The 18,230-nt window shown below is 40.2% G+C and overlaps 1 protein-coding gene across 4 annotated transcripts in view; it reads right to left on the reverse strand.

Annotated features, from left to right (window-relative positions):
* Positions 1–2,959: 2,959 nt before the first annotated feature.
* dnajc5ga (DnaJ (Hsp40) homolog, subfamily C, member 5 gamma a) overlaps positions 2,960–18,230 on the reverse strand; it is a 76,855-nt gene continuing 61,584 nt past the window's right edge. For 3 of the 4 annotated variants that reach the window (XM_070885156.1, XM_070885157.1, XM_070885154.1), the window contains exons 5-6: positions 12,513–12,592; positions 2,960–9,479 (exon numbers count right to left, since the gene is read on the reverse strand). In XM_070885156.1, coding sequence (XP_070741257.1) covers positions 12,519–12,592 — 74 coding nt within the window. In that variant the 3' untranslated portion in view covers positions 2,960–9,479; positions 12,513–12,518. The remainder of the gene's footprint in view (positions 9,480–12,512; positions 12,593–18,230) is intronic. The other variant, XM_070885155.1, reaches the window with a different exon arrangement.

Consider the following 18,230-nt stretch of genomic DNA (forward strand, 5'->3'; position numbering starts at 1 on the left):
GGCCCCATCCACGGGCCGTTGCATTCGGTGCCTGAGGGGAGGTAAATGGTTTATTTGACTCGATGGAGATATATAAATGGGGAGAAAAAAGCAAGTCCGGGCATAGCCCGTCAATCTGAAAAAATATCCATTTACTATTACCATTTGCATTCTATTCTCCACACATTCGTCCATCCATGTGGCTACATTTACTTTAATACTATTTAATTAAATTCTCATATTTTCATAACATCTCTTATATGTTATTATGTTTCTGGGTATTCACACTAAATATGCTATTTGGATTCAGTGTCAATGACCACTCCCACAAATGGGCATCATGCTCCTATGAACTCGAGCATGTCTTTTGCTGCCCAATATTTAGGTAAATTTAGCAAGACCCATTGATTGAACAGAGAATCCTTGCCATTGTATTCTGGTTTACTGGAAAATATCACATGTCACATCATCCTCATCTTTAGTGTACAGATGAATATACACCATCAGACCAAGGATCAGGTTATAAAGCACACATTATTTAACAGGTAAATAAAAAATATTTACAGTAGTTACCTTTAATATTCTCCTAAATGTCAAAATAACAAAGGCACTTCTCCTGCAGTACATCTCAACATGATCTTTGAAACCGTGACTTGGCGAAACACCATCAGAGCTAGAATTAGCTCCATTGTACTGCTGGCTTGTGATTTACGAGTGGTGAGTTGAGTCCCAGCCACAGAACTGTTCATCATGATGGTGTTTGTCAAAGGGACTACAAAGAATCATAAGACTTGCCCCTCTCTCAAATCCAAACCACTGCACCCTGGAAACAGCCATGAATCAAAACCCCTATCCCAGGGATTACCAAGAAAGTTTGGAACTGAATGGGATGCTTGATTTTTTGATCTGTGTCAAATACTGTAAGTGACTTGGTAGATGGATTCCAGTTCACACATGATGGTTAACAGTCAAATCACGTCAACCAAAGATTTCTGTAACTAAGCATGCCTCTACTTTGCCCTGAGGTATGAACTAACCATAATGTAATGTAAAGTTCCATGCTTGCAAAAAATAAACTAGCACTGAACAGTGGTCAGCAATAAAGAATTCAATACATAATCTCAAATAAAAATTATATATATATCGCCACTGCATTCCTGCATCTTTGCAGCATAATTTCCTCAAAAAATTCAACTGTATCAGTCAAACATGATCTAACCATTACAAATTCATGCTGGCTGTCACCGATCTGCCCATCGCTCTCCAAATGTTTATTAATTTCATCTTGTTTTTTTTTAATGGATTGAAGCTTACCCACAACAGACTCATTATCTTAAATTTCCTAGTTTTTGGCTTTCTTAAACAGGATAGAATAGAGAACACAGAAATTACAACATGAAAACACCCCATTTGCCCCAACCAGTCTGTATAGTGTTTATCCTCCACGTGATCAGTAATCCTCATCCCAGGTGGCCACCCTTCTCCTAAATCGCTATCTCCTTACCTTCAACCATCCATATAACCTGTTCTCAAATGATGACATAGTCTACGCTTCAATCACGAACTGTAGTTGGTGCATTTCGCAGCCTCAAACCCGGTGTAAAAAAATTCTTCTCCTGCAACTCCTCCCCCCCCCACCCCCTACCCCTGCCGCCGATTCTAAATCTTTCATATCTTTGCTTCCTCATTCTAGACTTCTCAACATTTGCCACCCGGGCACAATTTTCACTGCTAGAGATGTTAGTAAAGTTATAGTCTGTGCCTTCATCTCCTCCCTAACCTCAGTATTTTGGGATACATGACATTTGGGTCTGTTGACTTTTCTAATTTTAAGCACATTTAATAGTTTAATATCGAGGACCAACCCATCTGTAAAGTATGACCCTGCTCCAGAACTTCTTCAATGTTTTAGAAATTTGAAACACTCTCTTCCACACCTTCTTTCTAGTTATGCGTTGACAAATCTAATCAGTTGCTCCCTTACTCGTCCATTGCATCGCCCCAGGCATAATTACTACCTTTGAGGTCCTGCATGTTAATCTAGAACCTAACTCCTCAAACTCCCTCTGCAAGATCTCATCTTACACTTTCCTACGTCACTGGCTCCTACATGAATCTCAATTTCTGCTTGGTTTCTCTCCCACTACAGATGTTTTCCCATCCGGTTTGAGTCCCTTACCCCGGCACCTGGGAGGCAGCATGCTATTCGAGTACCTTGGTGGCCGCTACAAAAGAGACTCTGTATCCCCTATTTCAGAGCCACAAGGATTTCTTGTACTGGTTCCTTCAGTCTTCAACCCCATTCCCCAGATGTGGTCACCCACTTCCTTTTGTGCTTCACTATTCATTTTCGTCTATACAGCCACGACTTTCTAGAATCTATCTTCCGGAAACCTTTCTTCCCCATGTGTTGGGAGCGTAGTCAACTGGTCCTTGAATTTAACATTCTTCTGCTCAAGCAATAGAACAAAAATATTTCATGCATATGTACTCCTCCTGAACACTTGCCACATCATGCATGGCACACACATCATGTCAGGCTCCTGAACCCACCATTTCTATGTTCCTAAATTCCATGACTTTAAAAAAAATTTGTTCATGGGATGTGGGCGTCGCTGGTAAGCCATCATTTATTACCCATCCCTAATTATGCATGAGAAGATGGTGGTGAGCCGCCTTCTTAAACTGTTGCAGTCCTTGTGGTGAAGGTACGCCTTTGGATTAAATCTAATTCTCACAAGAAATAAGTTCTTAACGAAAGAAGCTGGAATAGATTTCCTAGTAGGGTAATGGAAAATCCTGAAATCATTTAACAGTTGGATGCCATGAGTTTCTTTTTTTTGCTGGGGGGGGGGTGGAATGAAAGAGTGTAGGTTAAAATTGTAAAATCTTTCTGCATCTCCAGCATAGAATAGCCTTCTTCATCTTATCGATCTTGTGAAATGTAGGTTAAACTATAACACATACATACCAGCCAATATCTTAGGAATCCACATTTATTGTCAAGTCTTCCATGAAACAAAATTGTACAAAATATAATCTGATCACATTAAATCCAGACACAACCCAGTCTAGATTAAAATTGTAATGTCACATAGTCCCCTATAAATGAATGATCACTATCCCTTTATATAATGAAGTATGTAACTGAAAAATACCTCAAGCCCCTGAATTATTAAATACAGCTCACTTTATGACAGTGGTCATTTCTCATTACAACACAGACTTATTACAAGAGTTAGGAGCAAAATAAAATCTCCGTTAGACCCTTTTCCGAGATAGAAAAGTGGACAATGAGACAGTATCCTTTTCTTGGGGTATATAGCTACGTAGCAATCAGTGATCTATTTTAGTTTAAATTTAAGTTGTTTTTTCTTTTTAAAAACATGCATAATGATTTTGAAAGCAAATTCTAGAGATGGCGAGCTCATATTTCTTAAAAAATTTACCCTTACTGCAATATTGTTTTATTCTTCAGAGAGGTTATATTGGACATATTGGTAACATTAACAAAGAAGCACTGCCAATAATTTAAATTTAATTCTGTTAACTTTCTTTCCGAACTAGCTATCTTTCAAAATAACTTCACTGCCTCTTAACTTATCTGCTGATTTAAGTGCAAATTCATATATTTGCAATGGGTAAACCAGCTCCCAACAACTCTTAATTTTAGTAGGTTCGAGACTGCAAGAAAATCTGTCAGAAATATTACAAAACAATGGTTACAAAAAGGAAACTGTCTCAATGTGAAGAGCTTGACTTCCAAATAAATACCATTATCGGGCACATTCTAAGCAGACAATATGAAACAGATATAAAAGCACAAATCCAGTTCAGAGTAACATGGCACATGCCCTTATATTTAGAATTCAAGAGGCAAACTCAACATCAGACTAAAATTGCATAGCATTACATTTGTAATTCAAAGCAACAGCAACTAAATGTGTTTGTAAAAAATTTTATCAGGTTTCAAAATTGCATACACAATATATTTAAATATGTTGTGAAAAACAATTTCATTAATTCATGGAGTATGGCCAATTGACAGCACAAGACATTATGGGGATGTTATTCAGAGCAAACAGTTCCAGTATTTAGTGCAATCCCAGAAATGCTGTGCCTAAAGTTTCTGTACCTAAACAAATAGTCCAAAATGCTTTAGAAGGGAAGGGAACACAAGATAAATTATTGCCAGTGATTTAAAAACAAAATCTAGGTATGTTTACATATATATTCCACACTTATTAGCTAGAATTAATATCAGACGGTGATTCCACCAGACGAGTTAATTTCACATTTTAGATGCTTCTCATCACCTTTGGCGAGTACAAACATGAAAGCTGGTTGTTACAAAAGTGGTAACTCAAAATTAACAGAGCACTATTAAAGCTCACATTTAACCCCAAAGGCAGGAGGTTATGAATTCATGATTGGAGTTTTTTTGGCCATGTTTTATATAACTGGAGAACAGTGTTTTTTTTAAAACCTCGAATCATTCTACGGTACAATTATAGCTACAGAATAGTCTGGCCAGGCAGCCTTGTTTCAAATTCCAATTCTCATGACCAAGAGGGAGCTCTGTGTACTCATTCATGCACAGAGCTGGGGTTCCAGATGGTAAATTTTAAATCGAGCGGGACTCCTGAGTACCAGTTAAAACTCCACTGGGGTTGGACTTTATTTGGTATGACACTACTTGGGTCAGAATCTAACTCTTCAGTTATAATGGCCTACATTTTAATTGGCAGATACAATTTGATTATATTCACTGCTCAACTGCTACAGTGTATGCTTTACAGTATAACTGCACCCCTAGACAGCACTATGATGTTATAACATGTTTTAATATCAGTTAGTCTCTGATCCATTAGCCATAGATTAATACATTATAGTGAAAATATATGATGGCTGTTCAACTGGTCAAGCTTCATTTTGATCAAATGGCCTAAACACCATAACAGGGAGCACATGTACTGCTGTAGATAACCTGTGCAACTTAGCCATCATTTTCCATGAATGATGTGGAAATTTGCAATAAATAAACAGCTTTTTTTAAAAAAAAGGGCGGGGGGGGTGGGGGTGCATTTCCCCACAATTGCACATCCTCAATTTATAACCTAACTTTTTTTTCTCAAGTTATCGTGATTCATCTGGGAAAATTAAATACTATTTTTGCTGAAGGTGAGCACAATTGGAATAAGAATGGGTTCCCCAAAGACAGAGAAAATATCAATGCCAATTTGTAGGGGCACAAGTAGACCAGTTAAAGGCTTGGTGTTCAGCTTATACTGTTGTATTGGGAAAAATCATTTTACATTTTTTTTTTAAATCAGGCGAGTTTGGGTATAAAAGTGTAATCTCTAGGAAAAACGCAATTTAGATTTTCTAATGGATGGACTACTAAATGTATAGCTGTCAGAAGCATACAGGAGCTGTATTCCTCTCATTCTACAGTTGAAACAGTGGTTTTCAAATTCCACTTTGTCAGATAGATCTTTGTAATAAATTTTTTTCTTCATAAAACTTTCAACCAAATGTAGATGCAAATCCATGTATCCAGATTAAGTTTATGCGCGTTCAGGCAAGATGGATTCTTTAAATAATGGAAGTCTGAAGAGACAAAGTTAATCAACGACTTAATACATTTTTACTCTCCATCCCAAATACTGGTGCTTTTTAATGCGATATAAATGACAACATCGATCAAAGTTTCGGTTTGTATGGATTTAGTTTGGTCTAAATAGATTGCAATTAAAAAAATTAAGAGTTGCTCAACAACTTTAAGCTCAATTCACATTATTTTTAAGAATAAATCCCTAGCTGTGTCCCCTATAGGCCACAACAATGTTACAACAGAAATGTTAACTGCAAAGGGTGTTTAAAGCAGGGAAAACAATTCAGTATTTATGAAAGGATGCACCACTTTTTTATGCCAGTCATTTGTATTAAGAACAAATTCCAGTCAGAAACAATCCAGATTGAGTGTGCAAAATCTTCTATGATCAATGCTTTAAAATAAAGTAGCACTACGCATCTGTTTAAAAAAAAAAGTCCAGTGTCAGAATAACTATCTCAACAGAATCTAAACAATAGAACTGTGCCACCTTGAGATCTTCAAAATGGTTTTAAAAATGGGTTAAAGTCGGATTTGTAGACTAGGACCTCATTGCCAAAATACCTTTGCACCCCAGCAAACATGATACAGTAGTAACTAACAAACAATTCTGAAAAATTAAGCAGAAAATTTTACCTGTGGAGGGCGCAGGGGGAAAATGAACACAAAACATGTGCCTTAGCAAAGAAGTGATTCTTGGTTTAATACATTGTAATTGGACAATGATTAATCTTACGGAGAAAGCTGTTTTTGTAATCACTATGTGACGTACAAACTATACTACATGGGTATCGACATTAACCCTTTCACAGGAACATAGATTACCAGAGATGTTAGAAATTCAAACTGCTTCATTAAAAAAATGACAGCACTAAAGCTGCAGAACATGATAGAAAAATAAGAAATACTGGCCAAAAGGTGCCGTTTATATTGCTCATCCACAGTAATGACAATCATGTGAAAAATACATATTTTGCAAAAGTGACTTGCATAAATTTGAAAGGTGACAAATTGTTAAAAATGGATAGTGTTTTGATACATTATTATACATTTATGCAACTCTCAAGTCATTGGTCCCCAAAGGAATGTCAAACAACAACTTGTACAGACTTACTGCCTTTGGTTAGACCACATTTACCTTCTTAACAGGACAGGTGCTCTCCAGATTTTTAATTAGAGGCCAATTCCAATGCTTAGAGGGCTCGTAGACCAACATTGTGTAGCATGTGTCTGTTGGAATAATATTACCCAGTTTCTGGATTGGAACAGAAATTGGAAAATGCACGTATATAGAGATTTTACTTGAGCTGGATTCATCTGATGTTCACATTTATATTATCTGGAATATGGCATACTCTTCCCTGAAGCCTGAAATCAGTGACCTGAAGATATTTCAAACCAGTACTAAAAATATTTTGCTATAATATGCTGCAGCTTTGTGGACCTTCCCTACCAGACATATTCTCTGTCTCAAAAGTCTACCACAAAATAAATTCCATTACTGAGGTTTGTTAGCTGTAAACATATACTTTAAAAAATACACAAGTATGGAAACTTTATGCACAGTAATAAAATTGTTTATACACAGTTAAATGAACATTTAAAAAGTTCAGTAATAAGTACAGTATAATAAATGTAGCATACTGGTTCGAGTATTTACAATTACACAGACCAATAAAAATAGTGGCCAATTCTGCCATTTTTCAATTATGTTGTGTGCATTGATTAAATATATATTTCACGATTCCTGGAAAAACATTTTAGTTGGCATATGCAATTTGATTATATTTAATGACAGCACAAAAACTTGTTTAACAAGACTAAATTGCTAATCTTATTACAGTATGTTTGTTCACCCAAAGTCTACAAGCAGTATAAAGATTTGGTTGCTTTTGATTTTAAATGATAAAAAAATCTCCTCTGTAGACAACACCAAAGTAGCTTAATTCATTTTAAGAGCAGTGTTAAGTTTAATTAGACAAAATTGAACACGAGAAGAGTGAAGCTGTAGATTTAAGTTTTGTTCTACTTTTAATGTTACTATCAATTCCAATGCTTTTTTAATTATATTTTGTGACCACTGTAGAAAAATTCAAAAATTCAGATTGATGTGCAGTTGCAATAGTCACATAAATGACATTTGTAAAATCCTCCCACACTGTATGAAGACCAGCTCAAAAATTCATGTTTGAGTCAGTGGCTCATTAAATCAAATTTTCAATCTTAGTTGCTGCTGTAGCATTTATAGAAATTCACTTTCGTCATTTGTTGAATGAGTTTAAAAAAAAGACTCCTAGAACGCAACAGTGCTGGACACACAAAAAATGAACAAAATTCTCGAGGTTGGCTTTTCAATAGTTACAAGGGAAAATACTGAGGAGTGAATTTGTTTTGTATTTGTAAAGTTACATTAAATGGAATTTATTAGGAACTATTAGTTGCATGTTTGTAAGTAATGGCCATTAACCTTTACTCTGCTGGCATTTGTAGTTTTGTGATTGATTCAATGCCAGACAATCAAAAATGAATCCACATTTTCCCACCATAGAAAAATATTAAGGGAGAGAAATGAGAATACAATATTACATTAGTCTGAACTAAGAAATGGCTATACAAAACATCCAATGAACCAAATTCTAATAATAGATAGCAGCACTGGATTCACAGCTAAATGCATTGCAGATCTGAATATCAACACTCATCTTCTATGATTAAGAGATTTAGATTTTTGGCCAGATTACAGATTTTTTTTAAGCAGTTAAGTGACAATCTTACATCTGCAATTTAGCTCATACCAATATATCCAGAGACTTTGGATTATATTACATGAAATAAATCTTCCCACAGATATTCCTGGTAACTAAACCCACTCAGTTATTCAAGTAAATAACCTATTTGGCACAAAATTTCAATCACTAATCAAAAGTGCAGTGCGATACAAAGTACATTCTTATTGGGCCAAATAGATGTTTTTAAAATGAAAAAGCTTCACAGAGCCACCTTCTGGTGAACGTGCAAGAGGTTTCCCATATAATGAATCAATTAATTCTAAATAGTTTGCATCATTCAAATAAAACACATCTCGGTGGTCAAATAAAGGTGCTGCACACTGCAGATCTGTTCCCCACCCACAAACTTAAATGTCTCTTATACAATGAAGAAACGACTTGCTAATCCACTAAAACTGAAATATTCAAGACATCTTTTATTCCCAAACCAAATTTGATGCAACTACCATTTTGCACATGCTGTAGAACAAGACTGACTTTGGTGGTAAACATAGTAACAGTGTGCTCTGGGCCAAAAATGTGTACAATGTATATATCTTTTTTAGTTAGCGATGTTTCACTAATAGCTAACAGTCATTTGAAGCCTAAAATCAGTGCTTGAAGTTACTTACCATTTTTATTCGTTTACAAGCTCAGGCATTCGTTTCAATGGAATGAAGAATAAAGTTATGATTTCAGTCCAATACAGACCTATTATATAGCTATACTTTCTTTAAAGCCTGTAGGACTAAAAAAAAAGTAGTCAAGTGACCCTTTTGTTTAAAATAGGTTATATCCCATAAGAATGTTTCAGTTGCTCTGTGGTTGGACATAGACACAAATGTAGACTGTACAAAACATTACAAAACAAATTTACAAATGTGATGGTTGAGTGTGAAGATCCTTCAGAAAAATTGGCATAATCTATAAGTTACATACATGTTCAATTAAAATTAATTTTCAGATCCCTGCTCAAATATGCTTGGTTAAAATTAATTTTCAGATCCTCCGTTTCTAGGTATCGCTTCTGCTGCCAGATTTTTGGTCTGATGACAGCTGGGTTGATTCAGATTCCATTGATTCTGACTGTGGCTGAATGATAATAGGGATATTTATGCCTAAAGGAAAAAACAAAATTGAATTACTATGATGCAGTATATTCCCAGCATAAAATGCAGGAGCAGGTGCATTGGGCAGTTTTTGTTAGGCAATTTTAATGGACTCTCCGGTTTATCGGCCAAGCTAAAAAAAATTGTTCTAAAGTCTAAAACAATGGGTTGTAATTTTGTTCGCTGACATTATTCCTCTGAAACTGACGGCAACTTCAGGATGTAGCGCATGCGTATCTAATCGCAGAAATCCTGAATTTGTGATCAGTCGTTCACTGCTCCGACACTGGCTGTGCAGTGTCCCACCCCAAAAGCTACAGTGAATCACAAATTGATGAAAACTCGGACTTTTCTACGGTAATATCGCTGTGAAATATCCCATTAAATATTAAGCTTTGTTGGAATAAGTGTAACTGGAGGTTTAACTGCTAAACAAACATTCTATCCCTGAAAAACTTAAAAAATTTGAAACGTAATTTTTAAAAATTAATTTGTTCATGACATTTCAGCTTCTACCGTATCCCCATGTCAAAGTCCCAATCTTTATTTCGCTCTAACATTTTTAAAAAGTCGAGATAAAAGCAGCCTCTCATTTCCTAGTTTCCTGTGAGAATTCTTCAATGTTATTGACTATGTGTTGACACTGGGAATCCCCATGACAAAGTGCTGCAATCAAATGAACGTCGAAAAAGGCAAACTTCGCCAGCGAGATTGCGAGATCTCTATGGCCAGCTTTCTCTGGGGCCAGTGGCAAGTGCCTTTGCTTTGCTGCGGACTACAAATTAAACTTTAGTGGAAACAGTGAAGTGCAGGATATTATTCATCATGCAGGTCTGCAAATTTCTGAGTGCCAGTATTATTGTAATGATCTTGAGCTAGACTAATTGATCAAACATTTCAACTTAGTTCTTCATAAAATACAGCAAATTAGCTAAAAATAATCATTTTTGCTACACAATCATTGTCTGAATTAAGCAGCTTTAGAAATGGGGAGGGGGAAGAGAACACAACGGTATATTTAGAAAATGCCTCTGCACGCCTCCCATTTGTCCCAAAACATGTCACGTACAATTATTTTGAAATGCAGTACTGTAAGGTAGGCAAACAGAGACAAATGTGGAACTGATTTAAAATAGTGCATGAAGATCAAGAAAGTCTCAAGAATAATCCTGGTCTTTTGCATTTTTAATCTGAGCATGGGTGGCAACTAGGGCACCACTGGCTCTGGGGCAAATTGGCGCATAGGGTTTCTGCTCCTGACTGCTATTCAAGGAATACCACTGGAAAGAGCACGAGAGCATGTAAAGGTCACCCGAGGGCACAATCACGTTCAATATGACGCGCCTCGCCGCCCCCCTCTCTCTCAAACAGTTAAGTAGCTCAACAGTTGCAAAGCTAATGCACAAAAATGGTCACAATTATTGGAGGGTTGTTAGTTGTCAGAGCCTGGCTCCAGCACGGGCCAGGAGCAAGTGGAGAAAAATGGAGGGGGAAAATGGATCTTTCAAGCTCCATCAAAACCAGGATAAAAGTTGAGAAGTGTTCCAGAAGGCCTCATAAAAATACTTTAAGGGCAATAATAATACTTATTCTAGTTGAACATGGAGGTGCAAAAGAAAATATCTATATTAGTCATTTTGAAGTAAAAATGTGTCAAACACAATGAGCTACTGATGTTACACCTTGAACTATATGAACCTATTAGCACAGTGGTTCTCAAAATGGGGTCTGCAGAGACTTTCCAGAGGACCATTGACCAGAGTTAATTTCAAGCATGCTCCTCTTTATAAAATAGACACTAATTCAGTTCTTGCAAATTATTCTCAACAGTTGGGCCCACCTCCTCAGAGAAGCCCACAGCTCTCGTTCACTTTGTCGTGAGCGCTCCTTGTCAGTCGAGCCGATTTGACTCGCTGGCACCGTAACCCTGTGCCATCTTCCTGGCACGTGATCAGAGCGCCTGCGGGGCCCTTCAAACGCATGCCTGGACGTGTTCACGCGAACATGTACAATCCCACAGTGCAGAACATGTCAATGGGACAGTATGCCGGTGAGTAATACTTCCAGCAGTATCCCAGCATGTGCATGGGTGCTCGTGCTCTCACGCACCTTGGCCAGCCTGCTGACAGCTTTAAAATTTGTCCAGCACTAAGTGGCTAAGTGTGGTCATCTATTGCTGTGGAGTACCCAGAATTCGTCAAACATCACACCAAGGATAGACAGACTCTGCAGTGAGAAGCAGGCACACCCATCTCAATGATATCTGTCAGTAAATATCTATTTTCTTAAAAGCATTATTAAAACACTCTTTACATGCAGCACTTTATCTTTAGTATATATTATGATTTAGATGGGGGTCAGATTACAAAACCATTTGAAAAGGATTCCTTCAACCAAAATAAGTTTGAGAACCACTGTATTAGCATTCAATAAACTGTTACTGTGGCGAATATAATTCATTATTAAAATTGAAAATAAAGCATTACATTCGTGTAAAATTAAAATATCAAAACAATTCAGCTATGATTGTATGATTTGAAAAGTACGTGCTTAAAATATAGCCTATAAATGGGCTCAATTTCCAAATTGTTAATATGAGTTAAAAGTTAGTTGAATTGCAAATGTACTTATTCTGCTGTCCAAAAGCAACATTGTACATCCATCCAGTCCTAATTATTTAGACTTTCATTAAGTAGCCAATAGCATTATACACAAAGCAAGCAAAGTCTGAGGCCTTCAGATATAGATGGGACATTTCTGATCTGAGCCTCAGGAGAATATTTACTCTCTGCATTTAAGAAGGGATCTGATGAACTCTAGTAGATTGCTTGAAAAAGGCACATGCACACCAAATCATTAAACATGGCATAACAAGAACAACCATTTTGACCACAAAATCATTAGTATGAAGAGACTGGAAACAATCAGGAAGCTGCTGGAGCAATTTTTAAAGCAATGTTATGATTTATGCAGCATTCATTAGGTTGCAAGCTCAAGGACATTAGTGAGGACAAGAAGCCAAAAACGCTCAAATTATCTTACGAGTAGTTACACCTGTTGTTTTTCATCTGCGTTTTCAGAGGCTGAACTAGGTGCTGGTTGTGCGATAATAACTCCTTCCCCTAATGAATGAAAAAGCAACAAGAAAATTCTCAAAAAAATGTTCACGTTTCTATTAGTTATTCAATACACTGAAGTGCTTTAATAATGGTGCAACATCTTTGTACCCATTCGATGGTTAGCACGTGGACACATGCCCAATATCTGGTGAGTCATTTGGAGACATCCTGCTCATAGGGAAAACATTTAAGGCTTCAGATCAAGTTGTCCATGCATTCTAGGGTAGTGTGGGGAATGTGGGAACACATTTTTTATACACTGATGAAAAGGCAGAGTAGCAATGCAATTCCTTTGCATGCAAACAAACGGCAAGGAAAATCTGATCAAAGATACAGCTTCCTTATTTCAATGTACTTAAAAAACCTTGCATTTATATAGCAACTTTTACAACCTCCGGATGTCTCACGGCATTTTATAGCCAATTAAGTACTTTTAGAACTATAGTCACTGTTGTAATGTAGACATGGTAGTCAATATGCACACAGCAAGCTCCCACAAACAGCAATGTGATAATGGCCAGATAGTCTATTTTGTCTTTAAAAATCTATCTATAAAATATCGTCGAGGGAACCAGGGATAACGTCCCTGCTCTTCTGTTATTCTGTATGCGCTTATGAATGACTCTACAAGGCAATGTGTTGTACTCAAACTGCAGTGACCATGGTCCTTCATTCGTAACTCCAGTGAGGCACAAGCATGGTGGACAGCCTTTTATACTGGGCCCTGCACACCTATGCAGGTGACCCTCAGGTCTCCCACCGCAGTGCCCTCTGGTGGACAGCCTAGTATATACACAGTGTAAACCTTATTGATAGTACATCAGGTAGCAAGTCTCTATCTTAAGTGACTACAGAGAGAATATATCTATAGTCTGCATATATAACATCACTCTCCCCCAAGTCTTTTCTGCCGATTACCTTTGCACTAGGTGCTCTGGCTTGACTCTCCCCAGACTTAAGTACCAATAGCCCTTGCACCTTGGCTGTGCTTTGGTATGGCTCTCTTCCTGTTAACCCCAAAGTCCTTTTACCACAATGTTGGGTAGTGATTACCAGTTTGGATGGTTCAATGATGCAGTGGAGGTTCCAGTGGGTTCTGGGTGTGATCTTTGTGTGTGTCCATGGCTACACACATCCATTTCCCCGCCGCCGCCCCCCCGCCCGACAGTGAGATCATGCAGCAGGCTCATTACATTAACATACAGGATCAGACACAGTGCAATTACAAAGAAAGGAAGTTACAGTTTGTATCGTGACACTTTGGTTCAGTGACTTACATTCATTACATTTTGCGGTCGTGTGCCAGGATTGGGTAGATTGCATTCATGGTTCCGTCATGGTAAGTACTGAGGTAGCAGTACAGGTATGCGAGGGCGCAGGTTCCAGAGCAACTGGATGGGAATCCGAGTCGTCTGATAGCGGCGCTGCGCCCCCTGCTAGCGGGGTGGGCTTGGTTCGCTCACCTAGCCAGGACTCGGGGCCTTTGCTGTTGCCTAGTGGTGGGCAGAGCCACAGCTGTGTGTGGCCTCCCTGTCCTCCTTTGAGGGCTGCAGAATCTTCTGCCTGCTCTCGAACGGTGTTGGGAACCTGGCTGTTCCAGGTCCCGTTTGGGGAACTCGTTGGTTCTGATCTTTCGCTCCTGGACATGGCCGAGGTAGCGATTGGGTCTGGGGGCTGCGCCGTCTCCACCCGGGTGGTGTGCAACAGCGGCCGACTGCATGTATTGGCGCCGTTTTCGTTTCCAGGTCCGTGGCGAATAGTGCCATCGTGTGCCTGCAGCTTGGGATAGACATGGGGCAGGGTATCAGAATCAGTGCCTTCACCCTCCTGAGGTCACTGACCTATAACTTGTGGGGACACCTGGGGCAGGGCATCAGGATCAGCGCCTTTACCCTCCCGAATTCCCTCACTTGCTACTTTTGGAGACACGCTATTCCCGACATCTCGCAACAACATTTTGTGCTTTACTTTAGGACTGGTACCGACATATCGCAACAGCATTTTGTTCTTTACATGAGGAATAGTACCGACATCTCACAACATAGAAACATAGAAACATAGAAAATAGGTGCAGGAGTAGGCCATTCGGCCCTTCTAGCCTGCACCGCCATTCAATGAGTTCATGGCTGAACATTCAACTTCAGTACCCCATTCCTGCTTTCTCGCCATACCCCTTGATCCCCCTAGCAGTAAGGACCTCATCTAACTCCTTTTTGAATATATTTAGTGAATTGGCCTCAACAACTTTCTGTGGTAGAGAATTCCACAGGTTCACCACTCTCTGGGTGAAGAAGTTCCTCCGCATCTCGGTCCTAAATGGCTTACCCCTTATCCTTAGACTGTGACCCCTGGTTCTGGACTTCCCCAACATTGGGAACATTCTTCCTGCATCTAACCTGTCTAACCCCGTCAGAATTTTATATGTTTCTATGAGGTCCCCTCTCATTCTTCTGAACTCCAGTGAATACAAGCCCAGTTGATCCAGTCTTTCTTGATAGGTCAGTCCCGCCATCCCGGGAATCAGTCTGGTGAACCTTCGCTGCACTCCCTCAATAGCAAGAATGTCCTTCCTCAGGTTAGGAGACCAAAACTGTACACAATACTCCAGGTGTGGCCTCACCAATGCCCTGTACAACTGTAGCAACACCTCCCTGCCCCTGTACTCAAATCCCCTTGCTATGAAGGCCAACATGCCATTTGCTTTCTTAACCGCCTGCTGCACCTGCATTTTGTTCACAATCTTAATCGGTTCGTTACATTGATTGCCATGCATACAATGTCTCTAAGTTCAGTTGGTTGCAGGTCTCCTTTAAGAGAACCCTGCTGGCTTTACCCCAATCAAATCCTTTGTTAGACACCACGTGTTGGTCCCTCAGCGTTGCACCTCGTGATATGGCTGTGGCCATCGTTTTTTTCAGCTATGCTGCACCTCGCTGCAGCAGGGACGCCATCTTGCCTCTGTCCTCGAGGTCGACTGCCTTGATCCTTCTCTCCTGCGATTTTGCCACAAAAGCTGGAAGAGTGCCTGTGAATTCGATCTTCCTCCCCAGGCGTCCTGCCACTGGAACCGGGAAAGTATTTTTAGGTCGTTCCGGTCGGATCATTGCCATGCAGTCGTGATGGACGGTCTGTACCTCAAGTGCTGCGCTGGTCTGTTCTCTGGTGCCTGGCCCAAGCGAAGGTGAGGTTTTGCTCTGCCTCTGAGCACAGAGGACATCGATTGCTGGAGTGAAGAGGTCTTCTAATTTCCATTGGATCTTCCCGATCCACCTTCTTCCGAGTAGCATTGGACCATCACCTGCAACAATCCACAGAGGTAACTTGTGCACGACGCCATTATGGATTACACTGACATCCGCACTACCAAGGACTGGGATCAGCTCCTTGGTGTAGGTGTACAACTTTTCCTGTACTGGAACCAGCTCGGGTCGTTTTTCGTTCCGTAGCCTCTCAAAGGCATCCTGGCTCATCACTGACTTGCTCGCTCCCGTGTCCATTCCATGAAGACTGGAACACCGTTTACCTTGACTTCCATCTTCACTGGAGGACAATCGGTGGTGCAGGTATACACTCCATACACTTCTTCTTGGGGCTGAGCTGTCTCTCTGGCCAAATCATCATACTCCCCGTTGGATTCAAAGTCATCTACCGACTCCTCAGCTGGACGGTGAGTCATATTTCTTTTACACATACATTGGAGGTGGCCCTTCGTGTTACAGGCTTTGCACACGTACTCAGCAAACAGACACTGGTGAGCCCTATGGTTTCCTCCGCAACGCCAGCATGGTGCTTCTCGATTAACACCCCTTGATGGACTCTGAGTTCTGGAACCCCGAGGCCTGTGCTCTCTGCCCTGGGCAGAGCCACGTTCTACAGTCTTGTCTGTGAAAGGCACCATTCTGTGTACAGTACCTGCCGGGTTTGAGTCCATAGGATGAATAATTTGCTTGGTGCTGCAGGTCAAGGACATGAACGCCCGACTGATGCTGATGGCCTTCTGCAGATTGACTGTGGTGTCGGCAGATAATAATTTGTGTAGGAGGCCCTCGTGGCCAATTCCCATTATGAAGATGTCTCGCAATGCTTCGTTGAGGTGCGTGCCAAAATCACACGGTGCCGCAAGTCTCCTAAGGTCGGCAGCATATTTTGCAATCTCCTGGCCCTCAGGTCTGCGGTGAGTGTAGAATCTGTGCCTGGCCGTGAGGATGCTCTGTTTTGGTTTTAGTTGGTCGCGAATTAGTTCAGTCAGCTCATCGTATGTCTTATCCTTGGCCTTCATGGGTGCCAGCAAGTCCCTGACGAGGCGGTAGACCTCGGGCCCACAACTGGTCAGCAGTATAGCCTTGTGCTTCTCCACCAATGTGTCTGTCTCCTCTGCCGGGTCGTTTGCCATGAAATATTGCTCGATCCTTTCCGTGAAGGCATCCCAATCATCACCCTCTGCGAAGTCTTTTAGTGTGCCAAAGGTGGCCATAATCGCATGAAAGTCCGTATTCTCATCGCCAGTTATGTCATGTCTGTAATGCACTTATGAATGACTCCACGAGGCAATGTGTTGTACTCAAACTGTAGTGACCGTGGTCCTTTATTCCAAACTCCAGAGTGAGGCACAAGCATGGTGGGCAGCCTTTTATATTGGGCCCTGCACACCTATGCAGGTGGCCCTCAGGTCTCCCACCGCTGTGCCCTCTGCTGGGTAGCCTAGTATATGCACAGTGTAAGCCTTATTGATAGTACATCAGGTAACAAGTCTCCATCTTATGCAACTATACAGTGACTACACAGAGAGTATATCTATAGTCTGCACATATAACATCTTCGATATCGTGCCATGGGACTGTTTACATCCACCTGAGAGCAAACGAGGCCTTATTTTAATGTCTCATCCGAAAGATGGCACTCTCTGACAGTGCAGCTCTCCCTCAGTATTGTACTGGAGTGTCAGCCTTGATTTTTGACTCTCGAGTGGGATTCAAACCCACAATCTTCTGACTCAAGGGAGTGCTATCCACTTAACCACTACTTATTCAATACATCTAGGTTTAGGGAAAGGAAAGGTTACTGGAGGACTTTTATGCTCAAGTGACAAGGGAGGCAAGATTCCTGATATTTAAGAACATAAGAAATAGGAATTTGGCCTCTCGAGCCTGCTCCACCATTCAATATCATGGCTGATCTGATCTTGGCATCAACTGCACTCCCCTATCATTCAAAAATCTGTCTATCTCCATCTTAAATATATTCAATGTCCAAGCCTCCACAGCTCTCTAGGGTAGAGAATTCCAAAGATTCAGGAGAAATTCCTCCTCATTTCCATTTTAAATGGGCGACCCTTTATTCTGCAACGATGCCCCCCAGTTCTAGATTCCCCCTCGAAGGGAAACATCCTCTCTGCATCTACCCTGTCAAATCCCCTCAAAATCGTATACATTTCAATATCACCTCTCATTCTTCTAAACTCCAATGAGTATAGGCTCAACCTTTCTTCATAAGACAACCCCTTCATCTCAGGAATCAACCTCATGAACTTTCTCTGATCTGCCTCCAATGCAAGTATATCTCTCCTTAAATAAGGAGACCAAAACTGTACGCAGTACTCAGGTGTGGTCTCACCAATGCCCTGTACAGTTGTAGGACTTCC

This window comes from Pristiophorus japonicus, chromosome 7 (genome assembly GCF_044704955.1).
Source record: "Pristiophorus japonicus isolate sPriJap1 chromosome 7, sPriJap1.hap1, whole genome shotgun sequence".
In the NCBI taxonomy this organism is placed as follows: Eukaryota; Metazoa; Chordata; class Chondrichthyes; family Pristiophoridae; genus Pristiophorus; species Pristiophorus japonicus.